The sequence below is a fragment of the Peromyscus maniculatus genome, chromosome 23 (assembly GCF_049852395.1).
Source record: "Peromyscus maniculatus bairdii isolate BWxNUB_F1_BW_parent chromosome 23, HU_Pman_BW_mat_3.1, whole genome shotgun sequence".
Classification (NCBI taxonomy): domain Eukaryota; kingdom Metazoa; phylum Chordata; class Mammalia; order Rodentia; family Cricetidae; genus Peromyscus; species Peromyscus maniculatus.
Window position 1 is genome coordinate 50,581,005 of NC_134874.1, and position 21,855 is coordinate 50,602,859.

Here is a 21,855-nt window from a genome sequence, read left to right on the forward strand (position 1 = left end):
CAGAGCAGCGAGGGAGGGAGAGAGCGAGCAAAGGAGAGGATGAAGAGAAGAGAGAGAGGCAGAGAGAGGAACAGCGGGAAGAGGAGGGACGGAAGAAGGGAGCGGAGGAGGCGGGGGGGGGGGGGGGGGCAGAGAGGGGCAGGTGGAAGATGGCTCAGTGGGTAGAGGTGCTTGCTCCCCTGGACCCACACAGTGTGAGGAAAGAAGCAGCCCTGTCCTCTGACCTCCACATGTGTGCTGTGGCATGTGGCCATCCTTCCCAACACATCACACACACGTTATTAATACCAACAAAAACAAAAAAGGAGTGAAGGAGAGAGGGGCGCAGAGATGAGAGGAGGAGGAAGAAGAGGAGCTAGAGGCACCCCAGAGAAAGGCAGATGGCAGACGCCGGAGGTGATGCCCTCTTCTGGACCCATAGCACTGCCAACTTCCTGCCCTAGTGACCCTGCGCTCCCTCCATAGCTCCTGTCCTCCCTGAGATCCAGCTGGGGCTCTACCCATGGAGCTCCACCCTGCCTCAGTCATTGAGATGCCCAAAAGCATTCCTGGGCCTGACTACCTTGTACAGGTGGAGAGGACACATCTGAGCCAGAAGCCAGTTCCAGACAGCTGACCTCCTCACAGGACACAGGCACCGACTTGGATCTTAGCCTTTTCTCAGGGTAGCTACATTCCTGTTGAGGGAACAGGATTAATTGCCCTGCCCCAGGTCAAGGGCACCCCGGGCACCACGCCTCCTTTCCCAGCTCCAGCTTCCAGCCACATTAGGGCCGCCCTCTACTCAATCAGACTGTAAAGCCTTTCCCAGAACTCTTAGCAATATTTGAGGCTGTGGTGCTCAAATCCATATGAATGGGAAGTCCCCCCAACCATGGCTCATGTTTAGGGACAAGGATGTCCCAGCCACAGACCGTAGTCCCAAGCATGCATTCCCCAGGCATCAGCCACCAGCTCAGTTCTCTGTTTTCCCTGGCTGCAGACCCCAACCATGTTTCTTTCATTGCAGGCTGCACCCTAGGAAAGGGGACTCTACACCTGGCTCAGGCTTCAGGATAAGGGGACAGGTTCCTTTTCCCTAGACCACTGGTAACATTTATGGCTAAGATTATCCTGTCTGTGTGTGTGTGTGTGTGTGTGTGTGTGTGTGTGTGTGTGTGTGTGTGGTGTGCTTGCATGTAAAGCCCAGAGGACATCTGTGGGAATCATTCCTCAAAGCATAATCTACCAGTTTTGTTTTAATGAGGACAGGCTATGCTAGTCGGCTGGTGAGTCTCCGGGATCCTCCACGTCTCCTCCTCCACAGGATTGGGATTGCAAGCATGCCCCACCACACCTGGCTCTTTATACTTGGGCCCTGGGGATCCAACTCAGAGCCTTGCGTGCGTAAAGCAGACCCCTTTTTGACGGTGCTGCCTTCCCAGTCCCATGGTTCTCCTTTGATGGGAACATGTCCTTCTTAGAGAAGACCCTTTGACCCTGGGGTGGCTACAGATGTGGCTATGGTTCATCCCATCTGAAACTTAGGTTAGAATTAAATCCCCACTGTGGGTTATTAAAATGGTGGAAATTGGGGCTGGAGAGATGGCTCAGTGGTTAAGAGTACTAGCTGTTCTTGCAGAGGACCAGGGTTCAATTCCCAGCACTCACATAGCAGCTCATAGCTGTAACTCCAGTTCCAGGGGATCTGACACCCTCATGCAGGCAAAACACCAATGCACATAAAAAAAAATGGTGGAAATCTGACCATCTGCATCTAGACATGGGCCCTTGGGGAGGAGACCAGGGTTGCTTCAATGTTGTTCAGGCTGGAGCACACCTGAGTGCACTCGTTTTTTGTAATAGGGTCTCACTCAGTAGATCAGGCTGGCCTTAAATTCACAGAGATCTGCCTGCCTCTGTGTCCCGAGCTCTGGGGTTAAAGGTGTGCGCCACCACCCATTCCACCTTTAAAGAATGTGTACGTACGTAAACTGGGCAGTGGTGGCCAGCCTGATCTACAGAGCAAGTACCAGGACAGCCAGAGCTACACAGAGAAACCCTGTCTCGAAAAATAAAAATCAACCGAAAAAGTGTGCATGTGTGTACAGTGTATGTGCGTGTTTGTGTGGCTGTGTGCACACGTGTGTGGAGGCTAGAGGTCAACACTAGTGTTTTCCTAACTGTCCACCACTTTTTTTTTTTTTTTTTTTGTTTTTTTGTTTTTGGAGACAGGGTTTCTCTGTGTAGTTTTGGTGCCTGTCCTGGATCTCACTCTGTAGACAAGGCTGGCCTCAAACTCACAGAGATCCACCTGCCTCTGCCTCCTGAGTGCTGGGATTAAAGGCACACTCCATCATACCCATGCCTAGCTTTCTTAGCAGAAGCCCTTGAGAACGTCTGTCTCAAAAGAAGATGGACAGCACTGAGGAATGACATTGCGGTTATCCTCTGGTCTCCATACCCTCTTCCCAACCTACATGTTCCCATTTGAACACGTGTGCAGGTGTGCATGTACTCAAACACACACACACACACACACACACACACACACACACACACACACACACACGCATGCACACACGCGATAATGTACTGAATCCCTAAGGACCACCGATGAGAAAATCATCACCAAACACAACCCTTGACCTTGACTTCTAGACTCATGATCTAAAACAATCCTCTTTCTTTATAATATGTGTAGTCTGTGGTATTGTGTTACACACACACACACACACACACACACACACACACTTGCAAATAGTATCTCAGGGCCCAGAGATGTCACAGCCATGGGCTAAATTAGGGAGATCCTTCTATCCTGTCCCTCCCGCCCTTCACACTGGCATCGCAGCCCAGAGGGTGCCCACTGGTGGGGTTGGTGCAGGTCCTGCCCACCTTGCTTGAGGGTTCTGCTGGAGTCTCATTGTCAGGTAAGCACACTTGGGTCCAAGTCTTCTGCCCCTCTCCAGACAGATTCAGAGCAAGGCTAGCCAGAGTCCGGGGGAGACTGGTTCCTTCCTCCACTGTGGAGGCATCAAGGCTGAGCCTGGGGGAAGAGCAGATATGGAAGTGTTAGAGGCTGGTGTCCATCTGCCATGGCCTTAGGCACCCGGGGCAGGAGGAAATTCTCAGGGATGTTCTCCCCCGCCCCCCCCCCCCCCCCGTCAGGGAGAGGGGTGGGGCACACAGAGGGCTTCACACCTCCCAATACAGGAAGAGTCTGCATCTTCAGGGAGACTCCTCCGCCCCTTTCTCTTTTTCTATGAAAGTTTCCTTTCTTCCTCCCTCTCTCACTTCTTCCCTCTTCCCAGCTTCCTTCCTTTCTTTCCCCACTTTCAATGTTGTGGGTGGAGCCCAGGTCCTCACGCACACGCCAGGCAGGCACTTAAGCGGCACCTGAGCCCCCTTGGGAGGAACTGAGGCACACCAGTGCAGGGTGGTGGTGACCAAAGTCCCTCTACTTTTGATGCTGCTACTGTGGGTGCCGGGAGATGAGCGCCCATCTGTGTTTCGATCTCACGTGAGTCTGTAGCATGCAGGTGGGGGGCAAATTTTGCGTAGACATTCTAACACTTGCAGGCCATCAGGTATGGGCTTAACAGGGTGAGTGTGAAGCAAGTGGAGTCTAGGTGAACACACATGTGTGTTTGTATGTGCAGGAATCCACACACACAGATGCTCACATGAGAACATATCTTTGGGCTGCTTCTAGCAGCACAGGCACGCCGCTGGCCCTATGTTGTGGGTTTGAAAGTGCAGGAATCTGCACATAGAGGCTCACAATGCTTCTTCCCAATCGAAACTTCCCCTTTGGAGGGAAGGGGAACCCTCAGAAACTCACAAGGGGGCTCAGGAACCTGACAAGTTGTATGAGGAGTTCACACACTCACTGTGGGAGAAGAGACTCTCTGGTGGAGCTGCCTGTGTGAGCTGTACAGGGCTCCCAGCAGCTTTGGTGAGTCAGAGTCAGCATTCATGATATAGCCGCTTTTGAGTTATCTACACTCATGTAAGTAATCCCTCACCCAGACTCCTGTAAGTAACTCCAGTGAAGCCGGCTCTCTGAGCTGGACCTGGATGGGATCATTTCTTTGGCCTCTCACCGGTGCCCTATCTGGGGCGAAGAGATGTTTGTCTACATCTCCTCAGCAAAAGCCACACAGCTGAGTACCAGGCCAGACAGCAATATGTCCTGAGAACTGGCTGTGGCCTCCGGGTGGGTAGGCAGTGGTAGGGGGATGGGGCTGACCTTCGACAGCTCTCTGAGCAACTCCGAGGCCTCTCCCAGCTGCGTCTCTGAGGCAGGACTGGATCTCTTGCATAGCTTGAGCAGAGGGGCTCCCTTCTGGCTTCTTCTCTGGGGGTCTTGGGATCCATAGCCACTTCGGACTCATGGTGGTCGGAAGGGGACCCTAAGCCCAGATCCCGGAGGTACTCGCTGCCCTGAAGGGCTCCCATATCCAGGCTGAGGTCCTCTGTGCTCTCGCTGAGGTGCCTTGGAAAACCATCTTCCTGTAGGTTGGGAAAAGAGGCTGTTGGTCAAGAGGTAACAGAGGTGAGGTCTCCTGGACTCAAGTCCCCACTCCTCAGCTTATCTTCCTCTTGTCCAATGGGAACTCATCTCTCCAGTGGTATGCTGTGGTGGTTTGAATTTTGGGTTTTAGCCTTGCTTTGGCCACAGTATTTCCTCACTGTGCTCCCTTTCTTCTTTTTGGAATGGTAATGTCTAGTCTGTGCCACTGCATGTTGGAAGTTGTGATCTGCTTTTTGGTGTTGATTTTACAGATGGTTTTGATTTTACAGGGGGTTCCAGTTAAGAGATGGACTTGAGTCTCAGAAGAGACTTTGAACTTTAGACTTTTAAATAGTGTCGAGACTGTGATAGACTGTGGGGACTTTTGAAGTTAGACTAAATGCATTTTGAATTATGACTATCAGCCTATGGGGAGTGGATCATGGTTGTTTGAACAAGAGCGGCCCCCACAGGCTCATATGCGTAGTCACCAGGGAGTGGCACTGGTTGAAAGGATTAGAAGGATGAGGAGGCGTGGCCTTGCTGGAGGAAGTGTGTCACTGGGGGTGGGCTTTGAGGTGTCAAATGAGCTCAGAGTCTCTCTCTGCCTATAACACTTGCTGGCATGCTTGCCGCCATCATGAAAATGCACTAAGCCCCTGAAACTGTAAACAAGCCTCCAATTAAGTGTGTCTTTTATGAGTTGCCGTGGTCGTGGTGTCTCTTCACAGCAATAGGACAGCCTAGCCTGGGATTCAAGGTTTCATTTCCCCAAAAGGCTTCCACGCTGGATTTCCTTGCTTCTTAGCCAGAACCATGATATTCATAGGCCACATTTCACTCCTGTGTGTGTTTATGTGTGTTCTTGTCTGTGGAGGTAGAGTGTAGATATGTATGGGCATGTTAAGGTCAGAGGGTCAACCCTGGGTACCCTTCCTCCGGTCTTAGTTTCATTTTTTGTTGTTGTAATGAAATTCCCTGTCTAAATCAACTTCAGGGAGAAAGGGTTTATTGGTTCTAGGTTGTTCATAGTTCTAGGTTGTAGGGAATGGTGCCAGTCAGTTGAGCAAATCACCAAAAGCCCCTCAGACATGCCCAGGCTAGCCCAGTGTAGACAATCCTTTAGGAAGACTCTGTTCACACATGCTTCTACACTGTATCAATTAGACAATCAAAAATAACCATCCACCTTGGTTTTGAGACAAGGTCTGTCAGAGGCCTGATATGCACCCATTTGCCTGTGCTGGTTGGCCAGTGAGATTTTTCTGTCTCCTCCACTGGGATTATAGCTTGTGCTACTCCCCCAGGCTGTTCTGGTTTTCTTTGTTGCTTGGCTGGTTTTTGTTTTGTTGGCTCTGGCTGTCCTGGAACTCATTCTGTAGACCACCCTGGTCTCGAACTCACAGAGATCCATCTGCCTCTGCCTCCTGAGTACTGGGACTAAAGGTGTGCGCCACCGCCGCCCAGCCAGGCTGTTCTGTTATATGTGGGTTCCTGGTATTGAACTCAGATCCTCACTTTCGGACAGCAAGCACTTTACAGTGAGTCCTGTCTCTGGCCCAGACAACGTTTTGTTTATTTGTCTTTCGGCTCTTGTGGGGAGTTGCCAAGGACAGGCTCATACAGATCTCTGTTTACGATCTGCTTTCAACGTTTTTGCTTGCTTTGTTTCTTAGGTAGGGCTTTGCCAGACTCCTCTGGTTAATGAGAAACTCCTGGGCCTCAAACTTGTGACCCTCCTGCGGTAGTGGCACTTGTGCTGGGATGACAGAACCCCAACTGGCTCTACTTTCAATTATTTTATCATTATTTTCTGCATTCATTTATTTGTTTGCTTGTTTATTGTGTGTGCTTCTACACCAGAGGACAGCTTGTAGGAGTCTGCTTTCCCCTTCTACCACTAGAGTCCTGGGGATTGAACTCGGGTCCCCAGGGGTTGGCGGCAAGCTTCCCCACCTGCCGAGCCATCTTGCTGGCCCTGCTTTCAGCTCTGTTACACGTATATCCAGAAGCAACATTGCTGCCTCTTAAAGTAGCTCTCTGGCTAGCTTTATGGAGGTGAGGGAGTGGGGATTGAATCAAGGGACTAGGCAAGCACTCTATCATGGAGCTACATGACTAGCCCTGTGCATGTGTGCGTGTGCGTGTTCGTGTGCGTGCGTGCGTGCGTGCGTGCGTGCGTGCGTGTGTTTGGGTGTCTTTGTCTGTCACTCTCCATGCACATGTTTGGGTGTCTTTGTCTGTCACTCTCCACCTTACGTTTCGGTGACACAGACTCTGTCGCAGAACTAGAGCTCATGGCTTGGGCCAGGCTGGTTGGGCAGCGAACCCTGTCATTGCTCTGTTTCTATCCACATCCCAAGTGCTGGAGTTTTAGACACACACCATCATGCCTGGCTTTTTAGGTGGGTGCCGGGGACCTGAACTCATGTTTGTACAGCAAGTGCTTTAAAAACAGCCGTCTCCCCAGCCTACTCCTCCCACCTTTAAATACCACATCCGACTTTCAGTCAGTCTCTTTCTAAATGACCACAGTGTAGCCGACCTGAGCCAGAGCGACCTTGCCCTTGCTTTCCCGAGACTTTGGCTGCAGTCTCCTTTCCGATCTCACCCACCCCCTCGATTGCTCTATTCCTGTTCCTGAAGCCTGGACAACCTCGCGTGGACTCCTGTCTCTTTCCCCATTGCTTCACCACAAGGTTTCCTTGCGTCTCTGCTTTTCATCTTCCCATAAATATAAACACGTCAGGATGGGCTCTGGGCTGGGGCTGGGCTCCCGCCTTTTCCAGAGTCTGTCCTCTCTCATCCCAGGCAGAGGTGGGAGCCAGGCCAGAGCTGGGGAGGAGGGTTCTGGGAATCTAAAGCACAGCCTGTCCCAGCTTCTAGCCAGCAGGCTCACAGAAAGAAGGGAAAGCCCTACCCCTCCTTTTGCCTGGAAGCTGGAACACTTTTTCAGACTCGTTTCCCTGGGCGAGAAAAGATGGGGGCCTTCCCAGAGACCTAATTAAACACTGTGTTCCAGGCCTGACACCTTGCAAGAGGATCTAGGAAATCTCTGCTCCTGCTCTCCAGACCCAGGGAGCCTTAGGTTACGCCCCGCCCCTCACCTCGCCCCCCACAACACACTAAATTTCTGCTCAGTCCAAAGCAGAGGCAAGACATCCCCAGCTTCCCTTGGCTGCCACATACAGGCTCACATTGTACACAGACACTTTGTTTTTGCAGTGCTGTGGGTGGGATCCAAGACCTTGAGCATGCTAGGCAAGTCCTCGATGACGGAGCCACGCCCCCAGCCCCTCACCGGGAACTCTAGGCATCACTTACTGCTCACACCAGTCTACTCCTCACTAGGGAACTGGTAGGCAGTCCCTCTACCTCTGAGCCACACTTAGGTGCTTTTTAAAGGAAAGGTCTTACCATGTGGCATAGACTAGCTTGAAACTTGAGATTCTCCTGTCTCTGTTTCCCAAGTCATAGATAGTTTTTTTTTTTTAAATGTGAATAGTTACTTATTCCATTAGCTTTTAGAAAGAGGCAGCTCACTCAAGCAAATTCAACTATACAGTGTCTCTGCTCCTATTTTGCCATGCAACCAAGTGTCTGAGTTTCAACAAACAGCAACCAATGCTGAAGATTCTTAATCTGCAAACCCAAGTCTGAAGGTTCCAAAAGAAATTGAGTCCTGACATGCTAAAGCAAGTGGAAGATCCCACATGTGACAGGTCACAATCAAAATGCAGTGATGGGTACCAGAGACATGTTCAGCAGGTTAAAGCATTTGCTGCCTAGCCTGACAACCTGAATTAGGTCCCTGAGAACCACAAGTGCTGTGGCATTGGAACAAAATAAATAAAAAAAAAATCGTTAAAAAATGAAGACCGAAATAAAACAGAGGCTAGAGAGGTGGCTCAGCAGTTAAAAGCAAGCATTGCTATTGCAGAGGACCTGAGTTCTGTGCCCACCACCCATATGCTGCTGGAACACAACTGCACATGATGCACACACAGTAGCCTGGGACTCCAGCTCCAGGTTATCTGCTGCCCTCTGTTGGCCTCTGTGGTTACTGCACTCATGTGCACAAACCTCCACACATAGGATTAATTTAAAAGTACCCCCCCCCCCACACACACACAAATGCAGAGATGCAAAGCAGCATATGAAATACCTTCAGGCCATGTGTATTAACTAAACATGAGGTATCAGTGAATCCAAGGTTTAGATGGGGATCCATCCCCAAATTATTTCATTAGGTATACATAAATATGCCCAACCTGGAAAAGTCCATAATCAGGTCTGGGGAGACAATCCCAGTGGTAAAGTGTGCTCTCAGTAATCACGAGAACCTGAGTTTGATTCCCAACACCCACATAAATATAAAAAATCCTGTAACCTCATCAACTGGGAAGGGCAGGGACAAGGACCTCTAGATAGCCATCAAGTCTCCCAAATCCACAAGCTTTAGGTTCAGTGACAGATCCTGTCTCAAAAAATAAGATGGAGAACAATTGAGGAATATACTCAACGTTGACCTCTGTGGTGGTATTGTGTTCTCCAAAATATTATGTACTTTAATAAACTTATCTGGGGTCAGAGAACAGAAAAGCCACTAGTTAGGCAGTGATAGCACACGCCTTTAATCCTAGCATTCCAGAGATTGAAATCCCTCTGGATCTCTGTGAGTTCAAGGCCACATTGGAAACAGCCAAGCATAGTGACACACGCCTTTAATCCCAGAAAGCCAGCCTTTAATCCCAGAGAGTGGTGGTAGAAAGCAGAAAGATATATAAGGCGTGAGGACCAGAAACTAGAAGCATGTGGCTGGTTAAGCATTCGGCTGGTTAAGCTTTCAGACTTTGGAGCAGCAGTTCAGCTGAGACCCATTCTGGATGAGGACTCAGAGGCTTCCAGTCTGAGGAAACAGGACCAGCTGAGGATCCAGCGAGGTGAGGTAGCTGTGGCTCGTTCTGACTCTCTGACCTTCCAGTATTCACCCCAATAACTGGCCTTGGGTTTGATTTTATTAATAAGAACTTTTAAGATTCATGCTACAGACCTCTGGTGTGGTGGTTTGAATAGGAATGGCCCCCATAGACTCATGTGTTTGAACGCCTGGCTTGCAGGGAGTGGCATTGTTAGGAGGTGTGGCCTTGCTGGACTAGCTGTGGCCTTGGGGGTGGGCTTTGAGGTCTCCTATATGCTCAAGCTGTGCCCAGTGTGGGACAGTTCACTTCTGCTGCCCTGAGAATTAAGATGGAGGACTCTCAGCTCCTTCTCCAGCACCATGTCTGCCTGCACACCACCATGTCCCACCATGATGATAAGGGGCTGAACCTCTGAAACTGTAAGCTACCCCAATTAAATGTTTTCTTTTACAAGAGTTGCCATGGTTATGGTGTCTCTTCACAGCAATCGAAACTAACTAAGACAGAAGTTAGTACCAGGAGCTGTAGTGGCTGCTTTTGTGTGTCAATTTGACCCAAGCTAGGGTCATCAGAGAGAAAGGAGCCTCAGTTGCGGAAATGGCCTCTATGAGACCAGCTTTAAGGTGTTTTCTCAATTAGTGATCAATGGGGAAGGGCCTACCCCATTGTGGGTAGTGACACCCCTGGGCTGGTGGTCTTGGGTTTTATAAGAAAACAGGCTTAGTAAGCCATGTGGAGCAAGCCAGTAAGCAGCATCCTTCCATGGCCTCTGCATCAGCTCTTTGCTCCAGGATTTTGCCCTGTTTGAGTTCCTGTCCTAGCTTCCTTCAGTTATGAACAGTGATGTGGAAGTATAAGCCAAATACTTGCTTTTTGGTCCCGGTGTTTTGTTGTAGCAATTGAAACCCTATCTAAGACAAATTGGTACCAGCGTAGTGGGGTATTGCTGTGATAGACCTGACTATGTTTTTGGGAGGATTGTGGAAGGACTTTGGAACTGGGCTAGAAAAGCCATTGAGTGTTAAGAGCTCTGTGGGATGTTCTGTGGGAGTTTGGAAGATAATAATGTTCAGAGCCATGCAGAGGATGGAGGCCTGGCTTGTGAAGTTTCAGAGGGAAGTTTAAAGATTATCGGGGCCATTTGTTATTTTGAATTAAGAGTCTGTGGTTCTGGTCAGCTGGGGCTGAGGAATCAGCTGTGATTAACAAGATACCAGAATTACTAAAGCAAAACTTTCCTTTGCTGGGATACTTGATACTGGTCGGCTGGAGCTAAGAAATTAGTGGTGATTAAGAAGTGACCAGCATCACTGAGGTGACATCTTCTGGGAAGTGTTTCCTGAGAGCACAGAGAAGCTGTGTTCCAGAGGTGGCCAAGCTTGTACTTTGGGCTGGCAGCTGGATTTGGTAATGTGTAGGAGTCACCCAGGTGGTACTGGTTTTGAAGGCTGAAGGGATCACAGAGAGCAGCTGAGGCTTGGCACTGTGAGAGGCCAGGAGGGGCCATTGGAGAAAGTGCAGCCTCAGTGACAGTTGAGGGCCCAGGCCTGCAGGGGTCATGCAGAGAAGTTGAGGCATGGCACCATGAAGAGAGCCTATGAGAGGCTATTGGTGAAAGTGCAGCCCTGTTGCAATAGAGACCCCAGTGCTTTGGAGATGCCAGTACCATGGGATGACCACCAAGAACAGTAGCAGCAGTGGAGTGAAGCCAGTCAGAGTCTAGAAAATAAGCTGTGTTTCCTGAAGACGGTGGAGCCAGAAGAGTGACCCAAGCTCTTTGGAGGAGTCCAGAAGATCGTGAGTGGATCCCAGACATTGGAGGGTTGGGATTTGGTTTTGCTTTCATTTGATTGTGATGGTGCCCTGATTTTCCCCTCTGGAGGTGAGAAGTTATTTTACTGAAGCCCACAGTTGAGAGACTTTGAATTTGAAAAAAAACTTTGGATTTAAAAAGAGATTGGCTATATTAAAGGGACTGAAATTTTAATGTGTTTGAATTTGTAAAGACCGTGGCACTTTTAAAGTCATTTATGTTTTTAATGTGAGATCTTGGGGATGAATAAGAAAGGAAGAGTTGTGGCTTAATCATGATGGGTTTGTGTGTCAAGTTGACAACTTGTCACACAAACATCTGGCATCCACGTGCATGGATGTGCATCCACACAGATGCATGCACATATACACAAATCTAAAAATCACATGTGTGGCTCATGTGAGACTCTATCAACAAAACCACACACATACACAAAAATTATGCCTGGTGGTACACGCCTAAAATCTCAGCACCTGGAAGGTGGAATTCAGGAAGATTTAGGAGTTCAAGGTCCTCTTTGGTTACTTGGTGAGTTTGAGGCCAGCCTGGGCTACATGAGACCCTGCCTTAGAGAAACAAGAAAACAGGGTGGTAGCTCAGTATAAGGACCAGAGTTCAGATTCTCAGAACCCAGAAGCAGGGTAGATGGGGAAGCCCCACTTTAGCATGGATATCCTTCTCAGGTCTCTTAGGGAGCTGAAGACTAGATAGTTATATAGTTATAGTTTTCCTTGTTTACCAGACTCAGAAAAGAAATTCACCAAAGAGGTGTAAAGTGTATAAGGTTGAGAGACATCAAAAGATAGTTTTGGATGATAAAGCAAGTTAGGGTAGAAAGTGAATTAGATACAAGACTTGGACTCACCAAGATAGAAGAGATAATGGAGTATTTTCTCTGAATTTGTCCAATGCAAATGGACTAGACGTTGTTGATGTATTTATTGCCTGTATATACTGTATTTATTGTATATAGTATTTCTTATATTAGTTATAACCTTTTTTAATTTAAGACAAAGAAGGGGAATGTGATATTTTGTTTGTGATCTAACAAATAAAGCTTGCCTGAAGATCAGAGTGTGGAGCTAAGCCATTAATTAGCCATAGAGGCCAGGCAGTGGTGGCACACACCTTTGAGCCCAGCACTTGGGATCCCATGCCTTTAATCCAGCATTAGGGAGGTGGAGACAGGAAGTGATAGTGGCGGAGAGAGGACTATAAGGCAGGAGGAGACAGCAGCTCACTCTCTTTAAGGCTGAGGAGTTGGTGAAGTAAGAGGTGATAGCTGTGGCTTGCTCTTTTGTCTCTCCAATCTTCCAGTATTTACCCCGATATCTGACTCCGGGTTTTTATTATTAAGACAGTTAAGATTCATGCTACATCCCACTATAATCCCAGTATGGGGGGAGGGCAGAAACAGGGACTCCCAGAGAAGATGGTAGCCAGGCTAGCAGAAATGGTGAGCCCTAGGTTCAGGGAGATGTCCCGCCTCAATGTATAAAGTTACAAGGGATTGAGGAAGACACCTGTCATCAAACTTGGGCCTACAGACACCAACACACACACACCACGCACACACACACACACACATGCACACACCAACAAACACCAACACACACACACACACACCACACACACACACACACCCCAGAACAAATAAAGAAAAGTAATCCCAAGTAGCTTTGGATAGGTGCACTTAGCTTGTTCTGTTTTGGTACTGAGGTTGAATCTAGAGTGTGGCCTGCTAGTATAGCTCTTCCACTGACCTACAGCCCAGCACTCTTATTTTTCTTTCTTTTAAGACAGGTTTGTGATGATTAGTTTAAAGAATCATCTGGGAAGAGAGGCTCATTGAGGAACTGGGCTGGCCTGTGGGCATGTCTGGAGGATTGTCTTAAGTTACTTGATGTGGAAAGACCCAGCTTACTGGGGATGGCACTGTTGTCTAGGCAGAGTGGACACATTGAAATGAGGACAAACAAACAAACAAACAAACAAACAAGAAATGACGACAAACAAGAACGCAAGTGTCCTGGTTATTATCGCCAACTTGACACAACCTAGAATCACCTTGGAAGAGGGAGCTTCGGTTGAGGGATTGCCCAGAGAAGAATGGCCTGCGGGCATGCCTGTGAGAGATTGTCTGGACTGACTGGTGTGAGAGGACCCGGCCCACTGTGGGCAGCCATTCCCAGGCACGTGGGGCTGATCTGGATAAGAAAGCAATGAGCGTGAGCCAGTAAGCAGCAGTCTTCCATGGTCTCTGCTTCAACTCCTGCCTGAGTTCCTGAGTTTACTTCCTTCGGTGATGAGAATTAACCCAGAAGCATAAGATGAAGTAAGCTCTCTCCTCCCAGAGTTGCTTTTGGTCATATTGTTGCCACAGCAACAGAAACTGGACTGGAAGAGCATGTGAGCACGAATATTTTCGTTCTCTCTGTCCTTGACTGTAGACATGATATGGGAGCCATTTGAAGTTCCTGCTTCAACTTTCCTGCCACAACAGACTATAACCTAGAATTATAAGCTAAAATGGTCTTCTTTATAAGGGTGTTTTATCACAGGAACAGAAATGAATCTAGGACAGATTTGTGCAGGTTGGCTTTGAACCTATGACCCTCAGTCAGACACCCGAGGAGCAGAGAGGACAGGTCTGTGCCACCAGGCCCAGCAAAGGGACACTCAGTTTGTCATAGCGCACATGTCAAGAAGGGCTGACACGCAGAGAGACTGCCGTCAGTGTTCACATCAGGGTGCTGGCTATTTACTTACTGAGTTATGCGTTTCTACCAGTGCTCCGTGGCACCTAGGATCTCGAGCACCCTAGGCAAGTATCTATCACTACATCCCACTTCCTTCAATGGCTTTTGCTAGTTTCACCTTGGACATGATTTTTTGTTTGTTTATCGTTAAACACTTTTAAAATTACATTTAAGTGTGTGTGTGTGTGTGTGTGTGTGTGAAAGGTGCATATGAGGCCAGAGGAGGACATCAGGCATCCTGTTCTAGCACTTTCCACCTTACCCTCTTGACACAGGGTCTCTCACTGAACCTGGAGTTAGGTTGATCCCAGCAAGCTCCGCGATCCTCCTGTCTCACCTCAACAGTGATGGGTTACATCTGACCATCCCTGGCTCCTTATGTAGATTTGGTGCTGAGGATTTGAACTCAGCCCCTCCTGCTTGAGCATCAAGTGTTCTCGATGCTATCTCTCCAGCCCCAACCAAGGAGAAGGTCTTAAGGCTCTCAGACCCTTAGTGCTCCTATCTCTAAAATGGTCATACTATGGCCACCTTACATGACTATTACGGTGGTAAAAAGGGGGCAGTTTTAGAAATGCAAAGACTAGCACACTGCAAGCCCTAAATCAATGCAAGAAAATATGGCTATTTTTATATTTCAGGTTTTAATTTAATTAATTTTTGTTTTAAAAAATATTTTATATGTATGGGTGTTTTGCCTCATGCAGGTGGAGGCCAGAAGAGGGTATACGATCCCCTGGAACTGGACTTGCCGAGGGTTGTTAATCACCCTGAGGGTGCTGGGAATTGAACTTGCATTTTGGAAAAGCAGCCGTAACCACTGAGCCATCTCTTCAGCTCCTGTGTTTTATTTTTTGAGACAAGATCTCACATAAGTATCCCAGCATGGCCTTGAACTCTTGATCCTCTTACTTCAGCTTCCCGAGTGGGAATTAAGAGGCTTGTACCACTGTGCTCACTTCTACTTCAGGTTTTAAAATCTGGTTGTCAGAAAGGAAAACCTTATTTACCAGTCAGTAGGAAACCCTGCCTCAGAAAAAAAAAAAAAGGTGATGACTCCCATGATAGCTAAGGTTGTCTTCTGGTCTCCACATGCATGTATACCTGCACACACACACACACACACACACACACACACACACACACACACACACACACACACACACACACACCAGATAAGGATGGATGCAGGAGGAAAGGAAGATGATTGGCTGGGGTAGGCAGAGCCTCATCCCACCCTCACAAGCCTGGGTGTTTATCTGTGCCCTTCATTTTTCTCTACCATCATGTCATCTATCCTGCTGCTCATGTCCCAGAGGACAGGGATGTGGAGAGGCCCTGAGGGGCCAGAGTCTTACACTCTGGTCTTGGTACCAAACTAATTTCTTCTGGTGTCTCCGACATGCGGGCCAGTCCTTGGGTCTCTGGGTTCCCCTTGTACAAATGAAGGGAGTGGACAGACAAACAGCTGTATTGTTTAGGCATCACAGACTGTCCTCGCTTCGTTTCTGTCACCGTGATAAAGCATCCCAACCCAACATGACTGAGTGGGGAAAGGGTCTGTTTGCGCTCACGGCTCCAGGTCACAGTCCATCACAGCCGCGGCTGAGAGCAGAGGGGAGTGAATGAATGATTGCTTCCTTGCTTCCTTTCTGCTAGCACCATTTCTTCACTCTTACACAGACCCATGGGAACAGTGCCACCGATCCTGGACCGGGTCTTCCCACACTGTCAACTTTGTTTGTTCAGACAGGGTTTCATGTGTAGCCCTGGCTGTCCTAGAATTGATGGAAGTGTGTGTGTGTGTGTGTGTGTGTGTGTGTGTGTGTGTGTGTGTGTGTGTGTGTGTTATGGGTGTGTGGGTTCCCGTGGAAGCCGGAAGCGGGCATTAGAACAGATCCCCTGTAGCTGTAGTTACCGGCGACTGGAGCACAGGATGTGAGGGAACTGAATTCAGCCGTCTCTCCAGCCCCATCAGTTAACTCAGCTGAGACAATTCCTCCACAGACATGCCCACAGGCCAGCCCATTGAGGCAGTCTATTGAGACTCTCTTCCCAGGTGATTTCTAGGTTGACAATTACAGCTAGCCCTCCTTAGTTTACTAGACATTGTCACACGTCACTGTGTTAGGTAGTATTAAGTACCAACCTGACAACTTCAGAATCATCTGGGAGGCAGGCCTCTCAACATGCCTGTAAGGGATTATCTTTCCTAAAAATTATTTTTTTGTTTAGGGATCTCATAAATGTAGACAATGTGTTTTGATCAAATCTACTCCCCACTCCCTTCCCTCCAATTCCTCCTCTGTCCTCAACATTACTCTTTTCTCCTATTTAATGTGCTCGCTCCACCCAGTCAGCCTACTCCTGGTGTCTGTATGTTCATGGGTATGTGATCTTCTACCAGACCACGGGCTGTAGTGCGTATTTGCTCTGCCTGTGACCTTGGGCTACCTGGCCTGAGACAGGCAGTGCTTCTTGTCTGCCAATGTGACCTCTTAAAAGGGCAGGGTGGTGGGGGGTGGGGGGAGAGCATGTTGTGCTCTCTCAGGTTGTGGAAACTAAGTCAGGCAGCGTGCAGCAGCGTGCAGCAGCGTGTGTCGATTCCCATCTTTCCCGGACAAAGCGGAAGGACTCTGCAACTGGATCTACCTTATCCTGCATCCATGAGTCTGTATTCCCATAGCACCCATTAATAAACTGATATATATTCTTATATACACCCTTTTGGTTCACGATTCAAGTGGTGCCCAACCTGGGCACGAACCCACAACCCTGAGATTAAGAGTCTCATGCTCTACCAACTGAGTTAGCCTCTCAGGTGCATCACTGAAGAAAACTGACTCTCCTTCCAGCAGCCATCAGTTGCTTCTAATAGCTTCTAAGCTACATGTGGGACTTCGTGAGCCCTCTACAATCCATGCTGGGGTTTTGGCTGGCTTCATCTTATGTGGGTCTGTGTCACTATGAGTTGATGTGTGCAATGACCCTGTCATACAGGCACTACTCTATTGTAGATATCCATTACTTCGGGTCCTTACAATCAATGTTTCTGATTCCCCTTATGAGGTGTCCCTGAGCCTCAAAGGGAAGGGGTGCAATACTGATGGATTGATTTAGTTGGGTTTCTTGAGCTGGGAAGACCCATCTCAGCTTTGGATGGGACCACTCCCAGATGCTGGACTGTACAGGTGGAGAGGCTGAGCACTAGCTCTTATCGCTCCCCTTTCCTGAGTGTGCCTGCTTCAGACACCTGATGCATTGACAGCCCTGCCATGATGGAATGTGCTCTTGAAATGTGAGCCAAATTAAACTCTCTCTTCAGCTGTGAGATGTCTTTCTGTATGCTGTGAATATGTGTTGCTCTGATTGGTTGATAAATAAAACGCTAATTGGCCAGTAGCCAGATAGGAAGTATAGGCAGGGCAAGCAGACAAGGAGAATTCTGGGAAGAGGAAGGGCTGAGTCAGGAGTCCCTGGCCAGACACAGAGGAAGCAAGATGACAAGGCAGAACTGAGAAAAGGTACCAAGCCACGTGGATAAACATACATAAGAATTATGGATTAATTTAAGTGTAAGAGCTAGTCAGTAATAAGCCTGAGCTAATGGCCCAGCAATTATAATTAATATAAGCCTCTGTGTGTTTACTTGGGGGACATGAGTGGGAGAGATTTGTCCTGACCGCCAGCTGGCTAGGACACTGGAAAACCTCCAACTACAATCTTCTTTAAGTGGTGTTTGTCAGACTATTTTATCACAGCAAGAGGAAATGAATCTAAGACAAGCACCCAGGTACCCTATGCTGGGGGAGTGCCAGCTGTGGGTCCTATGCCTGAACTGCATTCTTTGGAATGACCCACATACGTTGACAGCTGAGGTGGTGATACGCAGCCTTGGAGCCACTCTGGCTTGGATGTGGTTCATGTCCACAGGGATCATATATTAGAAACTTGGTCCCCAGGGTGGCACTATTGGTTGGTAGTTGAGCCTTTAAGAAGTGGGTCCTATGCCAAACACTAGGGAGGCAGATCCAGGCAGATCTTTGTGAGTCGGAAACCAGTCTTGTCTATGTAGTGAGTGCTAAGCCAGTCAAGGATACATAGTGAGATCCTGTCTCAAAAAAAAAAAAAAGTGTGGCCTCTGTGGGAGGTCATTGAGACAACTGGGAATGTTCCTTAGGAAGGGACTATGGAACCCCAGGCTCTCTGGCTCCAATTGTGTGTGTGTGTGTGTGTGTGTGTGTGTGTGTGTGTGTGTAGGTACATGTGTGCACACGTGTATGTGTGGAAGCCAGAGGACAACCTGGGATGTAGCACCTCAGGAGCTTCCCTTTGTTAATTTTGAGGCCTCATCTCTCACTGGCCAGAGCTCAACAAGTAGCCTTGGCTGGCCAGGGAGACATGGGGCCCACCTGTCTCCACCCCACTAAAGCGCCATGTGTGAAGGTCAGAGGGCGACTTGTGGGAGTCAGTTCTGTCAGTTCTCTCCTTCCACTTCACAGATTCTGGCGATTGACCATCAGGTCATCAGGTCATCAGGATGGAGGTAAGAGCCTTTTCCTGATGGGCTATACATTAACTAATTTGTGTGTGTGTGTGTGTGTGTGTGTGTGTGTGTGTGTGTGTGTGTGAAGTTCATCATGGTAGAGGTGTGGAGGTCAGAAGACAACTTGCAGGAGTCAGTTCTCTCCTTCTACTGTGTGGGTCCTGGGGATCGAACTCAGGTCATCAGACTCGGTAGAAAGCGCCTTTACCCACTGAGGCATCTCAGTGGGGCATCTCACTACCCCACACCCTGCTCTATTTATTTACTCATCTAATGTGGGTCCTCATGCTTACAAGACAAGTACTTTACTGATTGTGACATACTGCAGCCACTCTGACTTTCCATTTTGAGATGTGATCTTTCCTTCCCACACAGGACCTGGCATGATTGACGTTATAACTTGCTATCGTCTAAATATGTGTATTCTCCTGCAGGGGTCTGTGTGCTGACAGCTTGATTATTAAGGTGGTGCTATTTGGTGGTGGAACTTTTGGTGGCAGGGACTACCGGGAGGGTTTTAGGTCATTGCGGGGATGCTCTAAGAAGGGACAGTGTGGCTTCCCCTTTGTTTCTCTTTCTGATTTCAGCTCATTCATGACACTAGTGGTTTGCTTGCACTTCTAGCAAGGGGGCTGCTGGGTCCTGGACTGAAACCTCTAGGGCCGTGAGCCAAAATAAATATTCTCTGTTTATAAGACTATCTACCTCAGGTATCTAATCATAGCAATGGGAAGCTAAACCTACCCATGAGCCACGTGAACTCAGTTTTTTTTTTTTTTTTTTTGGTTTTGGCTGGGACTTTTTTAGCTTTATTTTTTTTTAAATTTTTATTAGTTATTTGGAGATTTGTACAATAATCATATTTACCCCCATCCTTCCCCAACTCCTTCCAGACCCACCTCCCTCCCCTACATCTAAGCTGGTGTCCTCTCACTAAGCAGTGTAGGGAGCAGAGAAAGCCTTGCAAGAGTCAGTGTGAGCTGTTGACAAAGGTACCACCATGTCAAGGACCCCATAGCTTCAGCTTCAGAGGGATGGCAAGGCCTTCCTTGGGGGACCAACTGGGAATATTCACAGCATGTACAGGAAATGGCCACCACAGCTTGTTTTCTCCCTTGGATGTTTATGACCTGAAGACTGCTCCCCACAGAGACTGCTCCTATTGAGATTAGCTAAATCTGTCTCTCAGATCAGCTGTATACCATAAACCCTGCCTCTTGGTCTATCTGTGCGTAGCAACTCCGCCCCTTGTCCAGCTGTCCAGAATAACCACCTCTCTGTCCAACCCTATATAACACACATGCTGAGACTGGGGGATGGGTGTTGTAGTTTCTCCACCCAAGAGCCCAGAACGCTCTATCCCAACTTTTCTGCTCCCTACACAAGCTGGTGAGTTCTAGGCGAGTGACAGATGCCATCTCAGACAACAACATAGATGCCATCCGGGTACTGATAGCTGAAGTTTTCCTCTGCTTATATGCATACACAAGCACATGCACACACATGCACACATGCACAGAAGAAACGTGCTTAAAAAATTCCGAGCGCTCCCCTTTATAGTGCACCTTGACTCAGGTATTTTGTTGTATTAATGGAAAAGGGACTAATACATCATCCCAGACAAACACCTTTAGAATCAACAGTTGCAATTTGCCTGTCTGTCCCTGCAGAGCTGGAGTGGAATTGTATTCCTGATATTACTCCTTGGTCTCTTCCCTCTTAGGATTACCCTGCCATACACCTCACCCCTACCCTAGTGCTATTTTTCTTAAGTAGCATGCTGGGGCTTGTCATGAGGACCACTGTCAAGACCCCAGCCCCAGCCAAGCCCAGGTGAGCTCTGTGAAGCAGTGTCCCACAGGTGCCTAGTAAAATACGGCACTAAACGAAGTGTGCTTGCTGCCAGCCTGGCCATCAGCACCTACCCATCTCAGCCACCCGGTACCTGCCTGATCATCCTCCATGGTTGAGAAGAAATCTGGGTTCTCAGCTCTCCAGGGTCCACGGCTACCCTTGGTGGCCAAGGCTGCACCTCCAGAGTCCAAGGGCTGGGCACATGGCTTGGGCTCAGAGCCTGCAGAGAAAGGGGAGATAACAGGGTCAGGGCTAAATCAGGAGGACAGAGGAAGATGGATTCTGTACCCGTCACTGCTTGCCCCGGACAACAGTATGGTGGTTAATATTGCTTGTCAATTTGACAAGCTTCTAGGCATGCCTGTGAGAGATGATCTTAATTAGGCTGAGACAGGAAGACCTGCCCATGCTGGGTGGCACCATTTAACAGGCTGTGGCCCTGGACTAATAAAAATGAGAATGTGAGCTGAGCACCACCATTCACTGCTCTTTGCTTCCTGACTGCGGTTGCAATGTGACCAGCCACCTCACACTCCTGCCAATGTGCCTTCTCCACCATGATGGGCTGCACCCTGAAACTGTGAGCCAGAGTAAACCCTTCTTTCTTAAGGTGCCATGGTCAGGTGTATTATCATGGCAATGAGACAAGTAACTGAGATAAATGAGGTGGTAGGAAAGCTGAGGTGGAAAAGATCTTTGCATGGCCTTGGAGCCAGCGTACCACCTCTTCCCTAACCTTTGCCTGTGGCAGACATTTCTAGTCAACCACAGATGCAGCTCTTTCCTGCTGAACTGTTTGTTCCTAGGAACCTAAGTGGATTCATGATGAAACTGACTTTGGCAAAAAAAAGTCCTCACTGTATAGATGGTGTCAGGTTGAGCACTGATTTCAGTGCCATGGACTGAGCCCTCATCCTGCTGTCATATTCCAAGCCATGATCTTTGTGTTATATACCGTGCCTCACCCTCCTGTCATGGGTGTCATAGACTGAGCCTCATCTTAGTGTCAGATGCTAGTCCCTCATTCTGCTGTCATGATCTTGGTGTCACAGACGTACCTCACCCTGACCCTGGTATCACAGAGGACAATAATTTCTTTTTCAGATGCTGTGGTGAAATGTCCTGACAAAGCAACTTAAGAAAGAAGGGTTCACATCAGCTCACTGTTCAAGTGTCAACAAGGCAGCCAGGCTAGAGGCAGAGAGCAGTGGATGCTTGTGCTCAGCCTATGTTCCGCATTTACACAGTACAGGCCCGAAGCCCAGGCAATGGTGCCGCCTATTCTTAGGCTGGGTCTTCCTACATCAATTAATCTAACCAAGATCCTCCCTTATAGGTATGTCCAGATGCCCATCTCCCAGGTGATTCCAGACTCTGTCAGGTTGATAGTTAACACTACCCATCACACAGGTTAAGTCCCACCCTGGTGCCAAAGACTAAGTCACGATCTTGGCATCACATAGCAT

The 21,855-nt window shown here is 48.5% G+C and overlaps 1 protein-coding gene across 4 annotated transcripts in view; it reads right to left on the minus strand.

The window, feature by feature from the left end:
• Arhgef18 (Rho/Rac guanine nucleotide exchange factor 18) overlaps positions 1-21,855 on the minus strand; it is a 107,850-nt gene that overhangs the window by 73,128 nt on the left and 12,867 nt on the right. For 2 of the 4 annotated variants that reach the window (XM_076560504.1, XM_006970201.4), the window contains exons 2-5: positions 20,485-20,609; positions 4,232-4,494; positions 2,878-3,028; positions 563-677 (exon numbers count right to left, since the gene is read on the minus strand). In XM_076560504.1, coding sequence (XP_076416619.1) covers positions 563-677; positions 2,878-3,028; positions 4,232-4,494; positions 20,485-20,499 — 544 coding nt within the window. In that variant the 5' untranslated portion in view covers positions 20,500-20,609. Of the gene's footprint in view, positions 1-562; positions 678-2,877; positions 3,029-4,231; positions 4,495-20,480; positions 20,610-21,855 lie in introns of all 4 variants that reach the window. The other 2 variants (XM_076560503.1, XM_076560501.1) reach the window with 1 other exon arrangement.